Source organism: Narcine bancroftii, chromosome 4 (genome assembly GCF_036971445.1).
Source record: "Narcine bancroftii isolate sNarBan1 chromosome 4, sNarBan1.hap1, whole genome shotgun sequence".
NCBI classification, from domain to species: Eukaryota; Metazoa; Chordata; class Chondrichthyes; order Torpediniformes; family Narcinidae; genus Narcine; species Narcine bancroftii.
The window spans coordinates 63,287,613-63,313,028 of record NC_091472.1 but is presented as its reverse complement, the minus strand read 5'-3'; the positions used below and the strand labels follow the sequence as shown (position 1 = coordinate 63,313,028).

At 38.6% G+C, this 25,416-nt stretch overlaps 1 protein-coding gene across 5 annotated transcripts in view; it reads left to right on the top strand.

The window, feature by feature from the left end:
- Positions 1 to 25,416, top strand: part of LOC138760627 (proteasome activator complex subunit 4-like) — a 190,373-nt gene that overhangs the window by 134,539 nt on the left and 30,418 nt on the right. For all 5 annotated transcript variants that reach the window (XR_011355761.1, XM_069931418.1, XM_069931416.1 and 2 more), the window contains 8 exons: positions 1,317 to 1,442; positions 2,709 to 2,861; positions 3,735 to 3,839; positions 4,748 to 4,839; positions 15,273 to 15,404; positions 16,647 to 16,855; positions 20,656 to 20,741; positions 21,576 to 21,704. Coding sequence is in view for 4 of the 5 variants with exons in the window: in XM_069931418.1 (XP_069787519.1) it covers positions 1,317 to 1,442; positions 2,709 to 2,861; positions 3,735 to 3,839; positions 4,748 to 4,839; positions 15,273 to 15,404; positions 16,647 to 16,855; positions 20,656 to 20,741; positions 21,576 to 21,704 (1,032 nt within the window). In the remaining variant the exon portion in view is untranslated. The remainder of the gene's footprint in view (positions 1 to 1,316; positions 1,443 to 2,708; positions 2,862 to 3,734; positions 3,840 to 4,747; positions 4,840 to 15,272; positions 15,405 to 16,646; positions 16,856 to 20,655; positions 20,742 to 21,575; positions 21,705 to 25,416) is intronic.

Here is a 25,416-nt window from a genome sequence, read left to right as displayed (position 1 = left end):
TAGTTTTTCCTTGAATTTTTCCACTCCCAGCTCTTGTGGGATCCACTCTTTAAAGAAATTCACCAGACCTTTTCCCTGCATTATTTCTTCTCCTGAAATTTTCCATGTGGTCAATTTAGTTCAGCATCAGCCATTGATCTGCTTTCCACTTCTTTGCATTTTCCTCCAGGGTTTTTAATTGTTTTTGAGTCATTATCGGGTCATTTTCAACCTGGCCCATCCAAGTAGTCAGGTCCTCACTGACCTCATTACTGTTATTTTTCTTGCCACCTCTTAGCACATTTTCCACCTTGGAGAATTAATCGTTCACTCAAAACTTCCATAGATTTTTTATCTTTTGAAAATCCTATGTCGCTCCCCCATTTCCTTGGATTTGTGCTGATATTGTGGCTGCAACTTCTTCACCACTCCCTTGTGGACTTTCTGTTGACAATCTTGGCCATTTTTTAGCTTCTTCGGTTATGTTTTCCTTACCCAACAATCCTTTTTTTTTTAAACACAATTTTTAAAATTTTGATGGCTTTAAATTGGTCTTTTAATCAATCTTTAGAGAGCTCTTCCAACCTACATCTGTTTAGGTCCTCAGCATGGCCACGTTCTATGTTGGTTTGGATGATAACTGGAGTAAAAAAAACACAGAAATGCTGAAGGAACTCGCTGCGAGACCTGCTAAGTTCCTCCAGCCATGTCTGTGTTCTTAGTTCCATCACAGCATCTGTAAACTTTGGTGTTTTACTGGATGTTAATAGCAGAACTAATTGGTCACTTTTAAAATGCCTGTCTTTCATCTATCCATTCTCATACAACTTGCTTTCTTTTTTTAAATTTTTTTATTTTTCGCACCATAAATCACAATAGCCATGATATACACTTTTTCTTTTTCACACATTTACAGTGACTTTTTCTCCCCCCCCTCCTCCCAAGCCACCCCCAACCCCCCCCCCCCTCTTACAACTTGCTTTCTTTACAGTAGTTTCATTACATCTACAGTATTTTTCCCACAAGAGGCTAGAAGATTGTAATGCATTCTCCAGGACCTAGCATTTGTTTTATAAAGCAGCTCATTAGGATGTTGTAGAATTGTAACTGCACATTTTTTTTATAAGGCTAGAATTTAAATATATTTATTGTGGTTAAATGCCAGTGAATGTTACATCAAAATCTATTATTTCAAACTTTTGTTGCATAAGAGTCTCATTTGAAGATTTTCTGCAAGAAGTAAGGCTATTTTTTGTGTATTAATTAAACATATTTTATATCCTTTGGTTTGCTTGGCCAAAGGCTCTGTTATAACCTGTGAATATCTTTCTTTATAGGCAGAGCAAGTAGTTTATGATTATTTCTCTGACCCACAATTCATTGAAAAATTAGTTAAATTTTTATCCTTGGAAGACCGCAAAGGAAGGGACAAATTTAATCCACGAAGGTTTTGCCTCTTCAAGGTAAATGGGTCTTGCTGTGTGCCTAATATGAATGAGCAAATCTGAGCCATCAGATAATGTGTTTAATTCCCAATAGCAACCAGAATTGTATTCTAGAGAAATCTCTCCAATGTTACATTTGCCACAACCAGTATTTTTTAAAAAGATCCATTATTGCAAAAGTTGTATTAAGAATAATATGACAATAATATTGATTTTAGTAAATAATTTCCATTAATATAATGATTCTCATTACCTCAGGATGTGCAAATTAACAGCAAGTTACTCGAATGATACTGCATTGCACAGAATGTGTTTATTAGTAGTGAAATAAGTGTTGTTTTGTTTTGAGTGGAAAAATTTGGTCCTTAAAACAATACTGAGAAATCTGATGAGATGCTCTCATTTGGAAGACAGAACACTTCTTCTAAGACAATAGCACCTTTCAAATTGCAGCACCTAGATACCCCTCCTGTGCCTTGGGTGCGATTACTGGGGCAAAAGTGCTGAAAGCACCTTTCAAATCGTGGGGGGATCTACCCATTAAATCGACAACCTGGCGATTTAAGGAGGTTCCTGCCCCTGCAATGATGCAGCACGCACTCACCGGAAGTACTGCCAGATGTTCAGATGTTGGCTGCCCAGTGATGCACACATGCAAGCGCTGACGTCACCGGAATAAGCGGGTCAGCCATTTTCATTTTGGCCGAGACCTAGGTAAGATTAACTGGGTTCCCTGACTATCTCTGAGGTAGGTCAGGGACCTGGTTGGGTTCCGACAGGGTTGACCTAGTTGGACCCTTTCAAACTGCCATGTAACTGGGGTGCTAACCATGCAAATTGCCCGGTTAACCCCATTTTACACAGCAGTTTGAAAGGGCAGAAGTTTGCTTGGATTCCACTGAAAGTCAACCTAGGTAATGTACTCAAGTCTTTAAAATAGGAATCATTTCTTTATCTTCCCAGAAAGGGAGATAGACACCACTGCATCATTTCTAAATCCTCAGTGTGAATTTTGCTGTTTATTATTCTGAATTTCAAAATACACATGGCCCTCTCTTAAAATCACCTGGATTATCATATTTGAGTGTAAAACTAGGAATTTGCCATGTCATATCTAGTTATATATTTTCAAGATGGGGAAGTAGGGGAAAGTTGGAGTATTTGTTAAACCTCGCCACCTGCCCCATTTTTTCTCAGTTAAGTGAAATCAAGCAAAATAATTTCAATCATTCTCGATGTTGCATTTGATCATTTGATCTGTTTTTGTTCACTTTTCCACGGCAGGGCTTATTTAGGAACTTTGACACAGCTTTTTTACCAGTTTTAACACCGCATTTGGAACGTCTCCTCTCAGATTCTCATGAAAGTGCTCAGCGGTGTGGAGCTGAAATCATTGCAGGATTAGTACGAGGCTGTAAACACTGGTCATATGAAAAGGTAATAGTTAGAAATTTAAGATTCTCTTATTGTCTTGTAATAGTACAAATGTAATATTATATGAAATTGCCATCTGCCTGCCTGCCTTACAGAAAGAGAGAAAGAGTCCCTTCAGAGTCACTGGGTGTCTGTGGATTCTCCAGCACTCCCAAAGGCTCTGCAGTTGCACAGACTTTGGTTTGATGAATGGCAACCTGAGCTCCTATTTACTCTGCACACTGACTTTGTTTGCATCTCTTTGTGCAGAATTAAATTCCAGTATTTTAAATGGAGAGTTAATGGTCAGAATAATTTATTTCTATTGAAACAAATTTGGTGCCCTGCTTTGGGTCATTAGCACAAATCCATTTGCAAATTGTGTTCTTCCTTTTTATCTGGCTTGAAAAATAAGTTTCCACTGTTCTTGTAAATTCCCCACTTCATTTCTGTGAGAATGCTTTAGTGTCCTTTAAAGAATGAACTGACTTTTTATTTAAGAGGATGTATTTTAATAATAGTAGTCGGCAATAATGGTGAGAGGAAAGGATTCAGGCTATTTGTGCATTGAAGCATTGGCGCTTTTTAATGATTGGGCAATTATGGCTTAGGACGAGGGATTTGAAATTTAATCTTGGGTTATCCATTCTGCAAAATTCTTATAATTGCAATGAGACTTTTGTAAAGTTCTCTTGAACTGCAAAACGATTCTCTGCACGAGCACAAAATCATGTGTTTTTCCACAAGGATAACTGAATTTTAATGATTTTTTTTGTTTTATTGTCACTTTTTAATTTAAGTATACTTGTTTTTTAAAAAAAAACATGTTCAGTTGCATTAAGTAAAAATGTTGGTGCATATGAGCATATTATCATTGAACTATTTTTCTGATTCTAGGTAGAGCAGCTGTGGGAAATTCTCCGTCCTCTTCTTAGAACTGCCTTGTCCAGCATCACTGTAGAGACATACAGTGACTGGGGAACATGCATTGCCACATCTTGTGTAAGTAAGAATGGCAAATTGTTCAATTGAACTCCAGACCATATATTTCAAATTTAATATTTGTTTTATTTCAAATTAAAAATCCATATCTTTGCTTGTGATAATTAAATTAACTATACAAAAATTCTGCTTGGTGCATGTTAAAATGAACCTTAAAATTGTCAAACAATTCATCTGAAAAACGTAAAATATTTGTACATGGTTAGTGCTGTATACTCATTTATCTGGCTCTGCCCCATTCTGTGACTGTATCCATGGCTCCTCCTTCTTAACCCTGTATAAAGGCTCCAACACCATAACCCCTCCCCAGAAAGCATGGGTTACAGCACAGGATGACTTTCAAGTTTATGTAAATAAAAGCCTTTTGTTCTGTAACTCCAATCTTTTGAGTTATTGATAGCACATCAGTTAGATTCATTAATTTCACTAATAATAAATCACAAATCAAAAGCAAATTTATTGAATTCAGTAAGTTTGCATCTCAAAATGATCTGTACTATGCTTTATGTGAATATTTGAAAATGTTTTGTATGAAATATAGAAAGCCTTGAGCAAAGTACATGCTTTTCTACATGATCTTCATTTTAATTTGGTAACTTAAAATGCATTAAAGTATTTATTTTACCAAGAAAATAGTCTAATTTGAATTAATTTTAAAAATCCTACATTTCCTGCCTCTCATGTCATCAAAACATTATTTTACAGCTAATTACTTTTGAAATGTAGCCAGTGCTGTTTTGTAAGGCAATCAGCTAATTCACAACAAACACTTGAGTTACACAACAAGCCAATTTGATTTTTGGAATTTTTGGTGGTTAATATTGGTCAGGATACCCAGGAGAACATATTGCTCTTTTCAGAAAGAAGTGCCATGGGATCTTTTAAAAAAACTTAATTTATTTCCCTAGGAGAGCAGAGATCCCCGTAAACTCCACTGGCTTTTTGAATTGCTAATGGATGCACCATTGAGTGGGGAAGGAGGATCATTTGCAGATGCATGGTAAGTGATTCATAACTTCACTTTTGAGAGAAGGAATTTATTCTTTCAAAAATAAATCCAGCAACGTCATACAAAACTCAGAGGTACTTTGCCCAACATGTTTATGACAACAATCAAGTATCTACACTAATCCTATTTATCAGCATTTGCCCTGTAATCTACCATACATGGCATTTTAAATGCTTATCCATATGCCTCTTTAATATTGTTACTGATCCTGCCTCCACTGCCACCTCAGGCAATGTGTTCCAGATTACAGCCAATCTCTGGTTGAAAAAAAATCATCCTCAGATTCCCTTTAAATCTTTTGATGCTCATCTTAAACTATGCCCTTTGGTCTTGGATACCTCTCCTTTGGGGAAAGGTTTTGCATAATCTACTGTATCTATTTGCTCTCAAGTTTGTATAACTATCAGATTCCCCCTCAGGCTCCACTGTTTTATTTTTCTCGGGGGGGGGGGTAAAAAGATGAGGTTTGATTACTTTTTTGAAAAGGAAATAGGAGAGTACATAGAAAAGATGGCAACAAGAGATTGTAAATGTAGCAGAGGAGGAGTCACGTGATGGAGTAGTGGCCGGACGGTGAACTCCAGCCCTCTCCAGAAAAGTCGGGAAAAACAAAAGAAAACACAAAGGCACAGAAATAAAAGTTACAGAAAAGTGAGTATAAAGGTGGAAAGAAGATGGCGACAAAAAAAGAAAAATCGAAAGCAACGGTAAGAAGAGAGGAAGAGAAGACAAAGGAGGAAAAAGGTGAAGGCCTTACCTGTCCGAAGAGGCCCGCTGCGGAGAGAAACCCGCTCCCTCAGGTCGGTAAATAATGGACTACAAAAATGGCTCGCAGAGCCGAGTAAAAGTGCGCAACCGCGCATGCGCGATACTTCGCGCATGCGCGATGCGAATGAAAAAAAACACACCGACGGGAGGGGGGACCAGCTGGGGAGTCGATCTCCACAGCCGGCAACGACAGCTGCAGAACACCTGCAGCAAGAAGAGAACACAGAAGACAATAGAAACAAGAAAGAAGAGGAGGAAAGGGCACCAAAGAAACAACAGATGGTCAACCCAGAGGAAGAAGAAGAGGAAGAGGAAGAGTACAGGGAAATAGAAGAAGAAAAGAAAGGCAAGATAAAGGATATACTTGCTCTTATTAAAGGATACATGGAGTCATTTAAAGAATGGCAAACACAGGAATTTAAGGATTTAAGAAAAAGAATAAACAACACAGAAGAGAAAATAAATAAAATGAAGATGACCTTAACAGAAATGGGAAAGAAAATGGACAAGATGGAAGAGCGGGCAGTAGCAGCAGAAATGGAGGTAGAAGACTTAAAAAAGAAATTGGAGAAATCTAATAAAAAAACTAAAGAGACACAAGAACTACTAGCTCAAAAAATAGATACAATGGAAAACCATAACAGAAGAAATAACATAAAGATAGTGGGCCTTAAGGAAGATGAAGAAGGCAAGAATATGAGGGAGTTTATAAAAGAGTGGATCCCTAAGACCCTAGGATGTCCAGAACTACAGCAAGAAATGGAAATAGAAAGGGCACATAGAGTATTGGCCTCTAAACCACAACCACAACAAAAACCAAGATCTATTGTAGTAAAATTCCTAAGATATACTACAAGAGAAAAGGTACTGGAGAAGACAATGGAAAAAGTAAGAGAGGGCAACAAACCACTGGAGTATAAAGGGCAAAAAATCTTCATTTATCCAGATATAAGTTTTGAACTCCTAAAGAAGAGAAAAGAGTTCAATACAGCAAAGGCGATTTTATGGAAGAAAGGGTATAAATTTATACTAAAGCATCCAGCGGTATTGAAAATATTTATTCCAGGACAACAAAACAGACTATTCTCGGATCCAGAAGAAGCACGAAAATTTGCAGAACAATTACAAAAATAGACTGAGGGAGGAAGACGGGTAATGAGAGTTAAAATGATCACGATTGATATGTATGTGGGTAAAGACAAAAATAGACTGAGGGATGAAGACGGGTAATGAGAGTAAAAATGATCACGATTGATATGTATGCGGGTAAAGAGGTATAAGAGTGAATAGAGACAATGAGCATACATGAATGTATCTGTACTTAGAGGAAAATATAGATAGTATAGACAAGAATTAATAAGGGAAGGTAATGGAATAGAGAGAATAAGGAGGGAATTAAAAGAGTGACCTTTGTGACATATGAAAAGTGAAATCTTTTCTGGGGGAGGCGGGGTGGGGGGAAATAGCGGTCACTGCAAAATCAGTTGACGCTTGCGAGTGGATTCGCAAATCCAAATGGAGAGGGGAGATGTGGTTGTCCGACAAGGGATAAAGGACAACTCAGGAGGTGAAGGGGAGATTGGGGATAAATAAGATAGAAATAGGAGAATAAGGAAAATGTTGGATGTTGTAGGAATGTTGTCTTATAAAGAGTTGAAAATAAGAAAACAGAAATGGAAAAGGAGGAAAGGTAATGATGGAAAAACGGAAAGAGAAGATAAACAAAATATAAAAGGGCTACGCTGAACTATATGTCTTTAAATATTAATGGAATACATAACCAAATTAAAAGGAAGAAACTACTAAATTTAAATGAATCAATGTATTCCATTAGAAAAAATAACATATAGGTTAAAAAATAATATTGAAATATTCGAACAAGTATAGGAGCCTTACATTAAATACAATAGCGAAAACCTACCGGGGACAAACATTACCTAAGTTGATGGAAGGAGAAGGAAAGAAAAGAATGGACTCAGTAGAATTTCTGGTGTAATTTTGTTGAATGACAACATTGTCTGACTGGCTTAATGCAACCTAGATTGTATACCTAAAATGGATGAGAGGGGGGGTGGGGGGGTGGTTTGGGAGGAAAGGGGGGGGGAGAAAAAGTCACTGTATATGTGTGAAAAAGAAATAGTGTATATCATGGCTAATGTGATTTATGGTGTGAAAAATAAAAAAATTAAAAAAAAAGATTGTAAATGTAACATGACAAAATAAATATGAGAACAGAGTAACTAGAGAACAAAAGCAAGTGGAGGTCAGTGTTTGCAATTGTAGGACCATCCATTTTGGACCCGAGAAAGGTGATTGCAGTACTTTATAAAAATGTGGCCTACTGTAGAGTGGAGAAGAGATTTGGGAAAAAGAAACTGAGATAAAGAATAAGTCTTTGTCTCATATATCTTGGAATGCATAAAGGTTAGAACAAGTGAAATAAATTGGTTAAACCATAAAAAAAGCATTTGATAATGTATGTAAATCGTTTCATGTTTAAAGAATAAATTGACATAATCGTATGGTTAGAACTATGCTATATTGAAATAAAGAAGAAAGTTGTTTTTCCTCACAAATTGCACCAGAAACTTCAAACACCTTCCTTTCTTCCCTGCTTCCCCTTTCTTCCTTTCTTCCTTCCTTTTGCTTCCTTTCTTCCTTTCTTCCCTGCTTCCCCTTTCTTCCTTTCTTCCTTCCTTTTGCTTCCTTTCTTCCTTTCTTCCCTGCTTCCCCTTTCTTCCTTTCTTCCTTCCTTTTGCTTCCTTTCTTCCTTTCTTCCCTGCTTCCCCTTTCTTCCTTTCTTCCTTCCTTTTGCTTCCTTTCTTCCTTTCTTCCCTGCTTCCCCTTTCTTCCTTTCTTCCTTCCTTTTGCTTCCTTTCTTCCTTTCTTCCCTGCTTCCCCTTTCTTCCTTTCTTCCTTCCTTTTGCTTCCTTTCTTCCTTTCTTCCCTGCTTCCCCTTTCTTCCTTTCTTCCTTCCTTTTGCTTCCTTTCTTCCTTTCTTCCCTGCTTCCCCTTTCTTCCTTCCTTTTGCTTCCTTTCTTCCTTTCTTCCCTGCTTCCCCTTTCTTCCTTTCTTCCTTCCTTTTGCTTCCTTTCTTCCTTTCTTCCCTGCTTCCCCTTTCTTCCTTTCTTCCTTCCTTTTGCTTCCTTTCTTCCTTTCTTCCCTGCTTCCCCTTTCTTCCTTTCTTCCTTCCTTTTGCTTCCTTTCTTCCTTTCTTCCCTGCTTCCCCTTTCTTCCTTTCTTCCTTCCTTTTGCTTCCTTTCTTCCTTTCTTCCCTGCTTCCCCTTTCTTCCTTTCTTCCTTCCTTTTGCTTCCTTTCTTCCTTTCTTCCCTGCTTCCCCTTTCTTCCTTTCTTCCTTCCTTTTGCTTCCTTTCTTCCTTTCTTCCCTGCTTCCCCTTTCTTCCTTTCTTCCTTCCTTTTGCTTCCTTTCTTCCTTTCTTCCCTGCTTCCCCTCAAAGCTCTGCCCCTTGTGTATACAAGGATATTTGAATTTTTATTAGATGATGTTTTTGATGGATATAGAGCAAAGTAAGTGTTGAGTGCAAAGAAACTTCAACCTTAATAGGAATCACTCTTGAGATATTGAATGACTGACTTTGTTCTTGTGTTTTCCCTCTAAAACCCCTAAAAACAATCAGAGAAATTTCAATATTGCCATGCAGTTCAGAAACTGGACTTTTATTGTCGCTGAATTGATGCTTGTTAATCGCATATATATTTTGTGTGTTAACTGGAAAATTAAAATTTAATTTCCATATAAAAAGAATAATGGGAATTCCAGTACTCTTGCTTTCCTAATGAGTATGTTCAAAATTTCATCTTAAAATATTAGTACTACATAATGACCTATAATTACAATTGGAATGGGTTTGAAAATTGAACTATTGGAAGTATAGGTTCTGGTAATGTAAAATGTTGGCTTACAAATTTGATATGATGCTTAAGTGCATAGCACAGAAATTGGCCCCTTCAGCACTTCTAGTCTTTGCCAAAGCATTGTTTTTTGCCTAGTCCCACTGAGCTACACCCAGCTCATAGCCCTCCATACCTCTCTCATCCATGTACCTGCCCAAATTCTTCTTAAATGTTAAAATTGAGCCCACATTCACCACCTCAACTGGCAGCTCATTCCACACTCCCACCAATCTCTGTGTAAGGAAGTTTCCCCTCACATTCTTCCTAAACTTTTCCCTTTTCACTCTTAACCCATGTCCTCAGGTTTGTATTTCACCTAGCTTCAGTGGAAAAAGCCCACAGAATAGACATTTATTCTGTCTATCCCCCTCATAATTTTAAATACCTCTATCAAATCTCCCCTTATTCTTCTACACTCCAGGAAATAAAGTCCTAACCTGTTTAACCTTTCCCTTTAACTCAGTTCTTGAAGTCCAGGCAACTTCCTAGTAAATCTTCTCTGCACTCTTTCTATCCTATTGATATCTTCCCTGTAGTTTGGTGACCAAAACTGCACACAGTACTCCGAACTGATCTCACCAATGTCTTATAGAACTTTACCATAACATCCCACCTCCTCTACTCAATACTTTGATTTATGAAGGCCAATATACCAAAAGCTATCTTTACATCCCTAGCCACATATGATGCCATTTTCAGGGAATTATGTATCTGTATTCCCAGGTCCCTCTGTGGTACCGCACTCCTCGGTGCCCTGCCATTCACTGTGTATATCCTTTCTTGGTTTGTCCTTCCAAAATGAAATATCTCACACTTGTCTGCATTCAATTCCATCTGTAGCCCATTTTTCCAGCTGCCCCAAATCCCTCTGCAAGCTTTGAAAACCATTTTTGCTATCGACAACACCCCCAATCTCAGTGTCATTTGCAAACCTGCTGATCCAATCTACCACATTATCATCCAGATTATTGATATAGATAACAAACAACAATAGTCCCAGCACTGATTCCTGAGGCACACCACTAGTCACAGGCCTCCAATTTCCATCATCCACCACTACTCTCTGGTTTCTCCCATTCAGCCATTGTCAAATCCAGTTCACTTCTTCACCATGAATACCTAGTGTCTGAACCTTCCTGACTAACTTCCCATATGGGACCTTGTCAAAGGCCTTACTGAAGTCCATGTAGACAACATCCACAGCCTTTCCTTTGCCAACTTTCCTGGTAACTTCCTCAAAAAACTCTGCAAGATTGATTAAACATGACCGACCACGCACAAAGCCATGTTGACTATCCATAATCCGTTTCTTGCTATCCAAATAATTGTATATCCCATCTCTTAGAACAACTTCCAATAATTTACCTACTACTGACATCAGGCTTATTGGCATCTAATTTACAGGATTACTTTTCGAGCCATTTTTAAACAACAGAACAACGTGAGCGACTCTCCAATCCTCTGGAACCACACCCCGTTGCTAAGGAGATTGTAAATATTTCTGCCAGAGTCCCTGCAATTTCTACATTAGCCTCCCTCAAGGTCCAAGAGAATATTTTGTCAGGCCCTGGGAATTTATCCACCCTTACTTGCTTTAAGAAAGCAAGCACTTCCTCTGTATAGGTTACATGACCTCACTGCTTGTTTTCTTTACTTCCCATGACTGTGCCTATATCCTGAGTGACTACGGATAAAAAAAATCATTTAGAATCTCCCCATCTCTTATGGGTCCATACAAAGCCAATCTTCAAGGGGATCAATTTTGTCCCTTACTATCCTTTTGCTTTTAATATACTGTAGAAACCCTTAGGATTTCCCTTCACAACCTCATGTCTTCTTTTAAACCTTCCTGATTTCTTTATTGAGGTTTTTCTTGCATTTTTTAATATGCCTCAAGTACCTCATTTGCTCCATGTTGGCTATTCCTACTATACGGATCCCCAATATCCCTTGAAAATCAAGCAGCACTTTACTATTTGATCTGAATACATTCTTATATTATTAGGATGAAGTATTCGTTAGGATGAAGGTGAGGAAATTGTTCAGCATTCCTAATTTTACAATGCAGTTGGTAGTCAGTTACTTGCTATATTCCAAGTATAAAGATGAGACTGAGATTATATTACATGCATTTTCTGTAGGATTCAACCCTTGTGATAGAGGAAAAGTAACCTTAAATCCAAAATTCCTTCATGTAAAACGTTACTGATATGAAATTTTGCCTATTGAGTTCAAGGAAGAGATTCTCCAATTTCTTTGATGCTGGCACTAGCCATTATGGCTACTAGTAAGAAGTGGCTGACATTATATTTGTTACACAACAGGCCAATAAGAAATTTGTACAATCGTATAGACAATACATCTAAGTTACTTTCATTCCTGCTTGAAAGGGAAAGTGATGACAGGCTATTTTCTTGCTTGCTGTATATGTGAATTTGATAAGTGCACAAAACTTTCCTTTTGACCATTTAAAATTTTGTGTGATATGAAAATACCTGTGAGTTCATGTTCATTAGTCAAAAATGAGAATAAATACACAGAAAATGCATAGAACGAAGCTAAGTAAACTATTGTCTATGTCCCACCTCTGCTCAAGTGATCTAAAAATTCATTCTGCTGCCTTACTCCATCCTTCGTATACTTCTCTACCTTGAATATTTATTTGTTTTATTGTCTTGATGTCTTTTGGTTGAACGGAAAGGTCTTGAGGCTAGATCTATTTAGGTTTATGCTATTGTTCTGTAATTTTGTTTCAAAGAAATCGCAAATGTTACCTGTCTGTCTCTGCTAATGCATCTAAATCTTACAGAAGACTTTATGAATTGCCTCATTTTTGTCTGGGGGTTTCCTGTATTTGTCAACAAAAACAATAAATGGAAATCTCCAAGGGAAAGGTCAATGATCATTCCATGATGTTTCAAATGAAAAGAACTCAAACCTTTTGGTTCAAGTAAAGCAATCCTAAAGAGAATGAGGAGTAGAAATAATTACGAATAGTGATAATTAGCAAAATGAATAATGCGATTATTCATATTTTCTCCACTACAAAAAAAAGTGAACTCTATGATAATAAAATCCATTATTAATGCTGTTTGTAATCGTCTGAATTTCTTGCAAAACTTTTGAAGAGAAGAATTATTTAACTTAAACTCAGTATTCTTTTGCATGCCTGGGGAGGGTAAACTGATACATTGAAGACAATTTAATCTGCTCTGTCACCAGAAACCCTGTAGTTGTTGCATTCTCGTTAATTTAATTGTCCTTATCAGAAAGTGTTGCTTCCAGTGTTTTGACAATGTGTAATGAGGCGAGTAAAATTAAATCTTGCTTCTGAATGTGAACAAGGCAACATTCTCTGCTTTTGTAACCAGATATGGACCCCCATGTCTGCAGGAGGTGTACACATTTTCAAAAGTAATGGCAAAGGCACTGGACGAAGTACTAACAGCGTAAATACTTCCATATCAGGTGGGCTTTGTTCAAACAGATATTCCAAAGTACTCTGTCCATCCTTATTTGAGGCATACCATGCATCCAGATCGAAGACTCTGCATAGGAATCTTAATAGGAAGAGCTGTGTATTTAAAGAAGATGTGCTTGAGCACCGTTTAAGAAATATGTTCATACTATAATCAGTATTTTTCCAGTCTCTTCAAAGCACTTTTGAAGAACATTTAAACCAATTCTATTCAAATGCAAATTAGGTTGATAAAACACTAACAAATACTTGAGGAAAACTTCAATGCCTAGCAGAAGTAGGAACTTGGGAAAACATTCTAAATTGAAGTCTTCTGGAATTGTTCTCCAGAGTAATTGACTTTATGTACAGTTTCTTTCAGCTTTCTGAATATTGCTTTGATTTAAAGCCCATCATCTGACCACTTGTACTTGTTTCTTGTGCAAATTCTTGTAATTGTTTTAGCTGCCTTGGTTGCAATTATCAAAGTTTAGATGTACTATTTACTACACTGTCCCTGGTACACACTTTCTCAAATCTGCCTTTGTAACTCTGTGTTGGAGAAGTGGGAGAAAACATTCACAGTGCTGTTAACCTGCTATTCAAAAATTACTACAGCTACCTTCCTACATTCAGGATAACCAGATGTCCAAATGTCAGCTGTGGCTTGACTTCACACCATCCCTTCATTTTCATTCTGACCAAATCTCCTTTTTTGTTGTTTCCAATGAATCCATATCACTTTCTTCTCTCATTTCTCTCAGAACAGCATGAGCCAACAAGCAAAAATATGCATGTTTTTTAAAATAAAAATTATTAAACTGATCGATCAAGACAAATAGTATTTTGACACCTGTGTGCTCCTATTTTTAAAATTGAAGTTGCAGAATTTTTACTATTTCTTCATTTCAGTTTCAAGCAACAGAAGTGTGATGGATTGCACATCACATTCATTCTGGTTACTTCAGAACAATGCCATGAGCACATGCAAAACACAATCCTCACTCCCTTTAGTTTAGCTAACTTGGAAGTGGAGAGAAAAGTGATGACATCACAGCAATTTTATTTAATCCTTCTTTCTATGCCAAAAGCTGCTGAAATGGGTTGTGGTACATGGTTTCATAGATGTTTTATAATGATGAAGGAATCCATTCACAGAATGCTGAAGGAATTCAGCAGTTTTGCAGCGTCCAAAGGAGGTAAAGGTATATAACTGATGTTTCGGGCCTGAGCCTTTCTTCAAGGTTTTTTTTGGAGGAAGAAGGTTGAAGGCGGGAGAAGGGTTCTGTCATAGGGATGGGTGGAGTTGGAAAAAGTAGGCATAGAGGGAGCCAACGGTAGAAGAGTTCAGCATCATGGTGTGCTGTTGAGGTGTGGGCTTTGAGGAAGAGCTCAGTCCCAAAACATCAGTTACATATCTTTGTCTCCTACGGACTCTGCAAGAACTGCTGAGTTCCTCCAGCATTTCTTTGCTTTTACTATATTCACAGCATTTGCAAATTTTTTGTGTTCATGCCTTCACCCAGGGGAGCAATCCATCAATCTCAATCCCTCATTCTATTTATCTGAACTGGTGTCTCTTTTCACACATGCTCAGCAACTCCCCTTTGATTCTTTTCACAATTAGCAGATTCTAAGGAGTAATTTAACTCACTAGCATATCTTTGAAAAGAAGGATGGAACTGTAACACCAAGAGGAATCCAATGCTGTCACAGATATCACCTGAGGTCAGGATTGGTCTGGAATAATTCTATCCCTCACTAACCCTATCTGGGTTTTTGTCTTTTAACTTTCCCAACTGGATCAAGCTTGGACATGCCATTATTGCCATTAGCTTGATTTTAATTTTGTTGAACTGCAAATGGATGCATTGAGAACATGGACACAGTACAGACCCCAACAGGAGATGGCATTGAAAACAATGGATGATCTTTTTCCTCCTTCCAAACTCAAGGAGTATGGTCAGGTACTTCAAGGGAGATTAATCCATGAATCTTTGAAGTTTGTGGAATAGAATCTACACTGAACATAATTGGTTTAAATGATAAATCTTGATAACCAGCACATTTAGAGACAGTCCCAACATTTCTTGTCTCTGGCTCCACTCACTCACATGTTCATCAAAAGAAGGTATTTCCTTCTATTGTCTTTTTTTTGAAGGTAGCAGATATATTTGCGAAAAGTGATCAAAAATGAATGATCGAGAATCAAATAATTGTTTTCTTGTCTTAATGTACTGTACAAAGAAATAAAAGGTCACACTGTTTGTCTTTTGTTGCTAGCCGACTATACGTTTTGCAGGGTGGTTTGGCTCAACAAGAGTGGAGAGTTCCTGAATTGATGCATAGACTTCTTCAATATCTTGAGCCTAAACTCACACAGGTCTATAAAAATGTGCGAGAAAGGATAGGAAGGTGAGTGCTACTAAATGGAGGGTTTACAATGTTGCAAAATTTTACAATTCAGAATATCTATTATATAAAGTTATGATTTTTAATTAAAGTATTTATAATCTATACTTGAATAATGTATATGCTTAAATTACATCTCTTTAAGATTCAAGATTCCTTGGTCAATTATACCCACAATTTTCCCCCTTTCTCTATCTCCCATTATATTTATTACTTTCCCTTTGGAACACCTTGACTGTTTTTTTATCTAGTTAAATGATTCAATGCTCATCTTAATTCAATGATTTAAATTGAATTAAATTTATTTAATAGTTGTAAACAGTGGAAACACCCATTAATTTGATTCCCCACTCAGTAACCCAGTTGTATCTCATTTGTAAAATTGCATTCAATGTCAGTAATTCACTACAATCCAAAGGTTATAATATATTAAAAATGTAATAAGCATGAATATCCTTCAACTTATGCCTGCCATGAGCATTGCCCTGTGTCGTTAACAATAGGAGAAAGAAAAGCAATAGTCCTTTTTCAGCAACTGAGTGTCTGTGGATTTGCTTCCACCGCTCCCATAGCCTCTGCAGCCGCACAAGCTCCAATTCAAACCATTGGCAAGATGGCAACCTGAGCTCCAGATCCAAATCTCTGAAATGATCAGCAAGTCTTCAGTGCCCGAGGCCCCTCAGGGAGCCCTTCTTGACCTCAACATCCTGTTGAATTGCAGTTCTGGAATCTGGTTCCCCCAAGCCTGTCTCCAGCATCCCGCAACCTGTGTGGATCCAACAACAAGTCATTAGCAGGCCACAGCCTGTGTGAGTCCTTGGACTGCTGAGCTTTTACTGATCCATTGTAATGGTCATCCTCCTGTAGGTTCGTCTCTTATGCTTCTCCTTCCCAATAGTGGGTATTCTCTCTGATCCCCTGTGCAGGTTGGCAGTAGGACCCTGCGGAGCAGCGCTGTAGTTCTCCCGGATCCACACCAGCGGCAGCGCTACAGCTCTGGCAGCACCGCCATATGTTTTTAATGCTGACCCATGTAATTCAGTTAAAGTAGTTAAATAAATCATAGGTTATTTAAAAATCATTCACATTTTCATTTGTGTTCCCATCAGCAATTCTAAAATTCTTGAATTATATGTCAATAAAAATTATGTTTGTTGATATGTAATATATTGTAATTTATAATGGTAAACTTGTAATAGACAATTCTTTCACCTACTTTACTTCTCAAATATTTTGTTTTTGCAGCGTTCTAACATATTTATTCATGGTAGACATTACTCTGCCTAATTCAAATCCAACACTGTCACCCCATGTCTCTGAATTCACAAGCCGTATCTTTGACCAACTTAAACCTTTGATGGAAATTGATGGAGAGATACAAAATCACATTGTTGAAGAAAATGGTATTGGGGAACAAGATGAAAGAACTCAAGCCATTAAACTTTTGAAAACAGGTAAACGTTTAATATGTTGTCATGAGCTGATTAACGTTTCCATGAGTAGTTCACAGTATGAAGTAAAACATGAATGAATCTAAACCTACCTTTTTCTAAGCCACGGTAAGTTGGTTATTGAGGGGGATTTTTGGGGCTAGCAATATTGTTTGAATAGTGAAAGATGTATTAACTTGTTAAGGTGAAGCATGCATTCCTTGCACACCAATTATGAGATAAATTGTGCAAGTTCACTCTTAAGTTCTACAAGCAGGCTCTAGAGACTGTAACTGGGTATTTTCCATTTTTAAAGAAGCCTCTTAACTTAGGAACTGGGATTGTTTGTAATACTTTTTAATGGTCTTCCAGAAGTTTGTACTAAACATTGATCTTTGATGGGCAAAAAAGGATGAATTAGACACAGTGAAACACAAATCCACAATGCTGCATTTGATTTGCAGCTGAATTTATCTCATTTTTTAGGTAATGATTGCAATTGTCAGCAATATCTGATGACCTTTACATTATAAGGATCCAACACTTAGTTCCGCATCTATTCAATACTTGCCTGGTTTTTAAACCTGCTGAATGAATTGTTGTAAAATTGGCAGCAGGAGCATGAGTATCAGCCCATTTTCTGTCATTCCTTCCTGTTAGGTCCAGTTCTCTTTCATTGGGCCTTTTCACTTGACATTCATTTTGGATTTATTAGTGTGTTCATTTTATCAGATGTTCCTTATCCAAGACCCTGCTTCCATTTAAAAAAAATTGTTTCTTTTCTGAAACTTGATAATTTTTCTCTTCTTAATTTTTTTAATATTTTATTTTAGAGATACAGCATGGCAATAGGCCCTTCCACCTAAATGCACCAATTAATTTACAAGCCCCATACATTTTTGGAGAGGGGTAGAATCCGAGATACCTGGAAAAGACCCATGTAGTCACAGGAAGAATGTCCAAACTCCTTCCAGACAGCCTCAGATTGGAACCCAGATCCCTAATGCTGTAATAACGTTGCACTTAGAGTGGCACCCAAATATCTTCCCAATCAACTTCCCAATTTACAATGTCCATTTTACCTACCTGCTGCATCCTCCCTACAGCCATACTATTTCTCAACTTGTTCTTTGCTTTAGACTCAGTATATGTCTTCCTCCAACTAAAATGACAAATAAATATGCATTTCTTTTCCAGTAACTAGAGCAATTCTTTGTCCCTACCATAAACTCGGCTAGATTGCTACAACCTCTGCGTCACTATTTGTTTAAGTAGAACTAAGCTTTATGAAACTTGTTTCGGAGTCCAGGGGACCCCAAAAACCAGCAGCAATAGATATGCACCATAACACAGGGTTACTTAAACAAAAGTAGTTTTTAATTATAATTGAACAAGAAAACAGAATTAAACTTTAACTTATTACTTTAACCTACGTAACTACTTAACTCCCCCCCCCCCCTCTAATACTAAGCATAAGTGTGAATAAAGTATATTTAAGATTAGAAAAGTTCTTTGGTTCACAGTCCAATCTCACTGGTTGCAGGCATTTCTTGTACTGTGCACAGAAGTTAGCATTAACAAAGTTCACCAGTCTTTGGTGCTTAACAGGCAAATGGTTACCACTCAGGAGGGTTCTTGCTGGTTTTCAGAGAGAGATTCCTTTTCCAGGACATCCGCAACTGATTCCTTCTCAATCAGACTTGCTGACAAAACTTGCCCCCTTCAGGGTTCTCCAGATGATCCTCTTTCTTTCAGGTCATCTTTCAGACTGCCAATCTCCTCCTTTGACCAGGCAGCCTTCCAAAGTTTGCCAACTTGTCCTCCTGGAACTGATTTCTGTCTCCTCTCTCTGTTTCACACCCTCCCTCTCTGAGAGAAAAACTGTTCTCTTCTGCCTGCAAAGATCACATGCTCTCCCAGGCAAACTGCTGTCAATACTTTGTTGCCTCCTGCAAAAAGCATTCTGTAAAAGTCCTGCAAATATTCTGTGTTTTAAAATGTGTGTGTGCAAGCTGCTTTAACATACCACCTCTAAATGCTCTGTCACAAACTATGTTTAAAATTTTGCATTTTATCAGTTAACAATTATACTTTTCCAAATCAACAGTATGTAGCCTCTGCTTACCTCAACTCGTGCTCAGTTGGATGCACTATGCAAGCCTTTATCATCTCTATGCTTAATTATAGTGTTTAAATATTTGGTATTCTCATTTCTCAGGCTTATTTCAACTTGTCCAAAACCAAGCTGTCTGTGTTTTGTCAGACATTCCAGTTTCAATTGTAACTAATTTGTGTTAATCTTTTAATTTAATGTTAAACTATATTTCTTTTATAAAAATATCTTAGTAGAGTAAATTATAGAGTTAAGATATTGTATCTGTATTCTTGGTAAGTTAATATGGGTTGGTACAGGGTCACATAAGGTCACAGCATATTTATAGAGAACCATTGTTTTCTGAGAGGAGTCGATGTATCTTGGACAGACAGCTAATGGATTTCATGTGGGTCTTAATTATTCAAGAACTGCTGAAGGAAGCCATCTGCTTTTAATCAAAGCAACTGAAGCCTCTTGAATAGAGATGAGGTCAGAGGGTGTTATGGGTATGGAATGGTTTTGAAAAAGGAACAGAATTTTGGTAGAAATAAAACTGATGGTCATGTGGTTTCCAAGAATTGGGACTCACCTTGATAATGATGTTACAGTCACATGATTTAGAGAACTATATTACCAAATTCAGATGTTTTGAGTTCAGTTTTGCAAGAGTTTATTTTGGAGAGTACATGTCAAAATAAACCTCTTGAAACCTTATGAAAGACAGGGTTGAGTTACAGTAACCAGGATTGGTGCTGTTGTTGATTCGTTACTCCTGGGGAAAGGGGAACACAGAATCAGTGGCTTTTGAAATATGGAAGACCATTTTGCTGTCTCTTTGGAAAAGAGGACAAATTTCTACTGGGTCAACTTTTGTGTATGGCCATTTCGTTTAACCCTTATCTGATTTGTGACTTCATCGTGGAAGAAAATAGCCACATTGTGAGTAAAAGATGCCTGAAGATACAGTGTTTAAAATTACTTTATAATTATTTCTGAACTGAGAATTTTAGATCTTCAAGCAAGTCTAAAATGATGCTGAACTTTTAAAGATTGACATTTCAGAGTGGGACTTTGAATTATACACATAAACATATACATTTACATTTGCGCATAGTGGGATTATGTTTAGAGTTGAGTAGGTTTTGAGATAAATAAGAAATGTTGTGCTGTTAAAGTTTAATTAAAAAAAATGATTTTGAATTTTCCATTGCTGTGAATTTTCCATTGCTGTTCCTATGTTAGTGCTAACAAAGCCCCTTTATTCCCAAAAATTATTGAAAGGGTTATTAGTTTGTAACATAATAAAGAATGTAATATTTTTTACAATTATTGGATCAAGGTAAAAATATTATATTCTTTCTTAAAAATGCCATTTTATTTTAATAAACTGATAACTGATGTTGCTTTTCTGACTTTTAAATAGTTTTACAAAATCCTCACCTCCATGTGCACAACAGTTCACATGGATAGCTAATCTTTTTCTTTGACTTTTGAAATGTTTTACATCACTTGCATTTCTGCCTTTATTGTTATATCAATGGATATTTGTTGGACATTTTATATTCTCTTTCAAATCGAGAATTGCAGAGCAAGACAAGTTTGTATTTTATCCTAATGACGACATGTTGAAATGGAGCTGTGAAGCGTTCATCGTCTGTTGTTATAAATTGAACTTAGTGATAAAGATAGTGGCATCCTAACCTGTGGCATATTTTGTTTTGTTGTATAGTGTTGAAATGGTTGATGGCAAGTGCAGGAAGATCATTTTCTACAGCAATTGCAGAACAGCTTCAGCTCATGCCACTATTGTTTAAGGTATTTCATAATATTTCAGTTTTACTTTCTGTATTTGTTTGAAAATGTGTATTTATTTTAACTTTCTTATATATGTTTGTCTTAAATTTAAATTTTAAATTTAGACATAGAGCGCGGTAACAGCCCCTTTCGGCCCATGAGTCCATGCCGCCCAATCACACCAAATTTACCTACAACCCCCAGTACTTTTCAAAAGGTGGGAGGAAACTGATGCACAGGGAGAACATATTAACTCCTTACAGACAGAGTGGGACTTGAACCCCAGTCCTGATCGGTGGCACAGTAACAGTGATGCGCTAACCGCTACACTAGCTCTTTTCTAAATTGTAATTAGTTTCACTTCTCTGCTATTTACAAGCAGATAATCTGCCTTTGCCATTGCCTCACATCCTATTTGCAAGCAAAATGTACAGTCCACTCCAGGCATTTCATCTATGTGATTAAATAAACACCATTTGAACTTCATTAAAGGCAATTTTTCTTCTAGACAGTTGAAGGAAATTTAATTTCCTGCAACAAGTAGTAATTTAGTTGATAGCATTTTCTTGACATATTAATTTAACAACATGATAATAAGGCGTTCTGGCGCATGAGCCCGTGCCACCCAAATATACCCATGTGTCCAATTAACTTTCTAACCCCATAAGAGAGGAAACCAGAGCACCAGGGAAAACATAAAAATTCCTTACAGACAGCGCCAGATTCAAACCAGAGTCATTGGAGCATTAATAGTATTATGCTCACTTTCACCCATTGGAAGATCAAATTTTTCTACTCCACATAAAGAATTAAAACTGTCATTAAATTATTTTTTTGACTTTTTAAAAAATTTAGATTGCTCCTGTGGAAAACGATGAGAGCTATGATGAACTTAAAAGAGATGCGAAGATGTGTTTATTGCTCATGTCTCATGGATTACTGTATCCCGAGCAAGTAATTATGGTGTTGGATGTGATGAAACGGGTAAATGGTGCATTTTCAAATGCTAACATTTTTAAAGTTTAAGAAATAACTTAGCTCAGGTTGAGGTAAATGTCAGTGCATAAGTGAAAATAGATTGCTTAAAAGATTTATCTGAGGATTAAAGTGGAACCTTGCCCCTTTATTGCTTTGTTTAATTATTCTCAACAGGAAAATATTTCCTTGAACTTAATTCAAAAAAGAATTGTACCCTTTACCTCATTGATAGCCAGACAAGAAATTTTGAAGTGGAAAGACAGTTTACCACCAACTCATATGCAATGGATACAGGATATTATGTCTTGTTTGAGCTTAGAGAAAATTAGTTACAACATTAAAGAGTTCATGATTGAATTTGACAAGATATGATGGGCCCATTTATGGGCTATTATCATAATTTGAATACAGAGGAAAAGATGCTCTAGGGGTTTCCTCTCTGTCATCTGGGAGACGAAACTCAATTCTTTACATATTATTCGGTGGTGGCTGTGTTTAATGGGAGGGGTTGGATTAGAATGGGGGGAAGGTCTTTATTTGTTCTTTTTCTTCAATTTGTAGTCATGCACTACTTGAAGGAAAACACACGTAATGTAGTCAGGTTGAGCTCTTGTGTTTTATATGGGGCTTAGCCCCGACATTTATTCTCGCCGTGTTCCCACTGTCACAACCCGCATAAAAAAGCGGGATTCTCGTATGTGCATACCTTCTTGCACAATAATCCCTTCTCCGCGCGCTATCCCTGACTGTTGGCTGTGCAGCAAGGCCAGAACCATTTTGGGGTTGCTGGCCTTTAAGCTGTCCTTGCCGTCCACCCACCGGTTCACTTGTTGGGTCCAGTGCCGTTGCGCAGGTTGTTGGCCTTTAGTTGAGCTCGTCGGCCAGAGGCTGGCTTGATCACTGTGGCGGCGTGCTGCCATATGACCGCCACCCCCCCCCCCCCCCCCCCAAGAACCGGTGGTATGGTCTTTGGTCTTTTCCAGATGCAGAGTCTCTGTGGGCTTCGGTGGCCTCCCTCTCCGGCCCAATGCTGGTGTCTCGACTGGGTGCACCAGGTCCAGGTGTGCTGGCTCTAGCCTGTCCGTGTCTTGTCTCTGTTACGAGCCCAGCAGACTCCAAAACCCAGCAGCAACAGATATTCACCAAGACAAATGGTTACTTAAACAAAAGTTGCTTTTAAGTATCTTTAAACATGAAAACAGGATCAAACTCTAACTTGTTACTATTAACTTACTTAACCCCCTTCTAATTCCAAGTGCACGTGTAAGTAATGTATAAGTTTAGAAAAGTTCTTTAATTTGCAGTCTAATTTCACTTTTCATTCCTCCAAGTTTACTGGTTCCAGGCAATTCTTATACTGTGCACAGAATTTAACATTAATGAATTTCACCAGGCTTTGGTGCTTGAAAGGTAAATGGTTACCGCTCAGGAAGGTTCTTGTCAGTCTTCAGAGAGAGATATTCCTTCTACTCAGCCACGTCAGTATCTTGCCAAAGAAACTTGCCCCATCAGGGTTTTCCGGATGATAACCTCTTTCTTTCAGGTCACCACATAGTTCCTTTTTGTTTCCTTTATTTCAAGTGAAACATTCAGCAGCCAATCCTCTCCTCTTGTATGGACCACAAGAGCTTTGACCAGGCTGAACTAAGAACTCACAACCCGTCTTCAAAATGGGCTTTTTCCACAAGCTTGCCAGCTTGTCCTGTTCCAGTTCCAGCTGCTGCTGCTAACTCTAGCACTGTGAACTGAATCTCTCTCTCTCTCTCTCTCTCTCTCTCTCTCTCTCTCTCTCTCTCTCTCTCTCTCAGAGAAAAACAAAGTTTTTTTTCTCTCTGCTTGCAAAACAACATGACCCTCTTAGAACAGCAAACTGCACGTAGACAGCCTGTGGCTCTGAGCCTAATTTTCCGAGTTCTTTCATCTGTTGCCTTTCAAAACAACAATCCATTAGTGAAGTCTCTATAGGCATTCCCAAAAGCTTTGCAAAGGCACTTGGAGCCGGACTGTCTAGCTTGTGCAGAGCTCCAGTATTTTAAATGAGATCTGTTTTGAAGTTTTTGTATGTGGCCTACACTAAAAACCTGCCACTATTTATCTAATTTAAAACATACCTATATACAATATAAAATACAACATAATCTATATCCTACCTCCATCTTGAACGTGGCTCCATTGTAATGGATGACCTGGAGCGGAACCTCATATGGCTTCTGAAATAATGGGTGACGTGGACCCCCTGTGAATGAAAACATATTCACATTGCTGCAGGCTTTTGGATATGTTGGTCCTCACGTGTCTGTGCCTGGAAGGTGGAGTCGGGGCCAGGTTGCTGACTCTTTCCCTCAGCCTGTGGAGGAAAGCTACCAAGTCATTCTGCTGTCTGCGTTGGGACAGTACAAATTCCCTTGGGATCACCAGTGGAGCTCCGTAGACTAGTTCAGCCAGAGGTGTTGAGGTCCTCCTTGGGTGCCGTGTGGATACCCAGCAGCGCCCATGGTAGTTCATCTACCCAGTTGAATCCTTGAGCATGAGCACGGATTTGAGATGCCTGTGGAAGTGCTCCACCAACCCATTGGACTATGGGTGGTAAGCTGTTGTGTGGTGCAGCTGAGCACCCCACAGTCTGGCGAGGTCGGACCACAGGCTGGAGGTGAACTGGACCCCACTGTCGGATGTGATGTGGGACAGTGACCCAAACTGTTCCACCCAGGATGAGATGAGGACTCTGGCATGAGCTTGTGGACATGTCTGCCAGCAGGACCTCCTCTACTGGTTGACCATCGTGAACAGGTAGTGGAAACCCTGGGATACTGGCAAGGGTCCTACTATGTCCACATAGATGTGGTTGAATCTTCGTTCCGTGGGCTCGAAGTGCTAAGGTGGGGTCTTGGTGCGCTGCTGTACCTTAGTTATTTGGCACTGTGTACACACCTTCACCCACCCACTGACTTGTTTCCACAATCCATTTCACACGAATTTGCTGGCCACCAGCTGGACCATGGTCCTGATTAACGGGTGAGCCAATCCGTGAATGGAATCGAAAACCTGCCGTCTCCAAGCCACCAAGATGATAAGTCTGACCTGGCTGGTGGCCACGTCGCACAGGAGGGTGGTGTTACCTGTGCCGACCGCGATGTCCTGGAGCTGCAGTCCCGATATGGCAGCCCTGTATTGGGGCATCTCCTTGTCGCTCTGTTGTACCTCCAACAGTGTCATGAAGTCTACTCCCCTTGATAACGCTTGAATACTTTGTCTGGACTGTGCGTCGGCCACCATGTTTTCCTTGCTGGAGACGTGCATCAGTGGAATACTCCAAGATGTAAGACAAGAGCTGGTGGGCTGACCAGGGGTCCGAGAATTTAGCCAAGGCGAAAATCAGGGCCTTGTGGTCTGTGAAGGCCGTGAAACAACTGACCTCCAAGAAGTACCTGAAGTAGCAGATGGCTAAGTACAGCGCCAGTAACTCTCTGTCGAATGCGCTGTACTTCAATTCTGGAGGCCGCAGATACTTGCTGAAGAAAGCCAGCAGCCGCCAACTTCCTTCGATCTGCTGCTCCAGAACTCCGCCGATTGCCGTTCCTGAGGCATCTACCGTCAAGGCCTTTAGAGTGACTGCCCTGGGGTTGCCAGAAGAGCGGGACATACCAGGACTTCATTGGCCTCCATGAAGGCCTCTGCTGACTCCTCGTCCTATGTGATGTCCTTTGCCTTGCTTGCC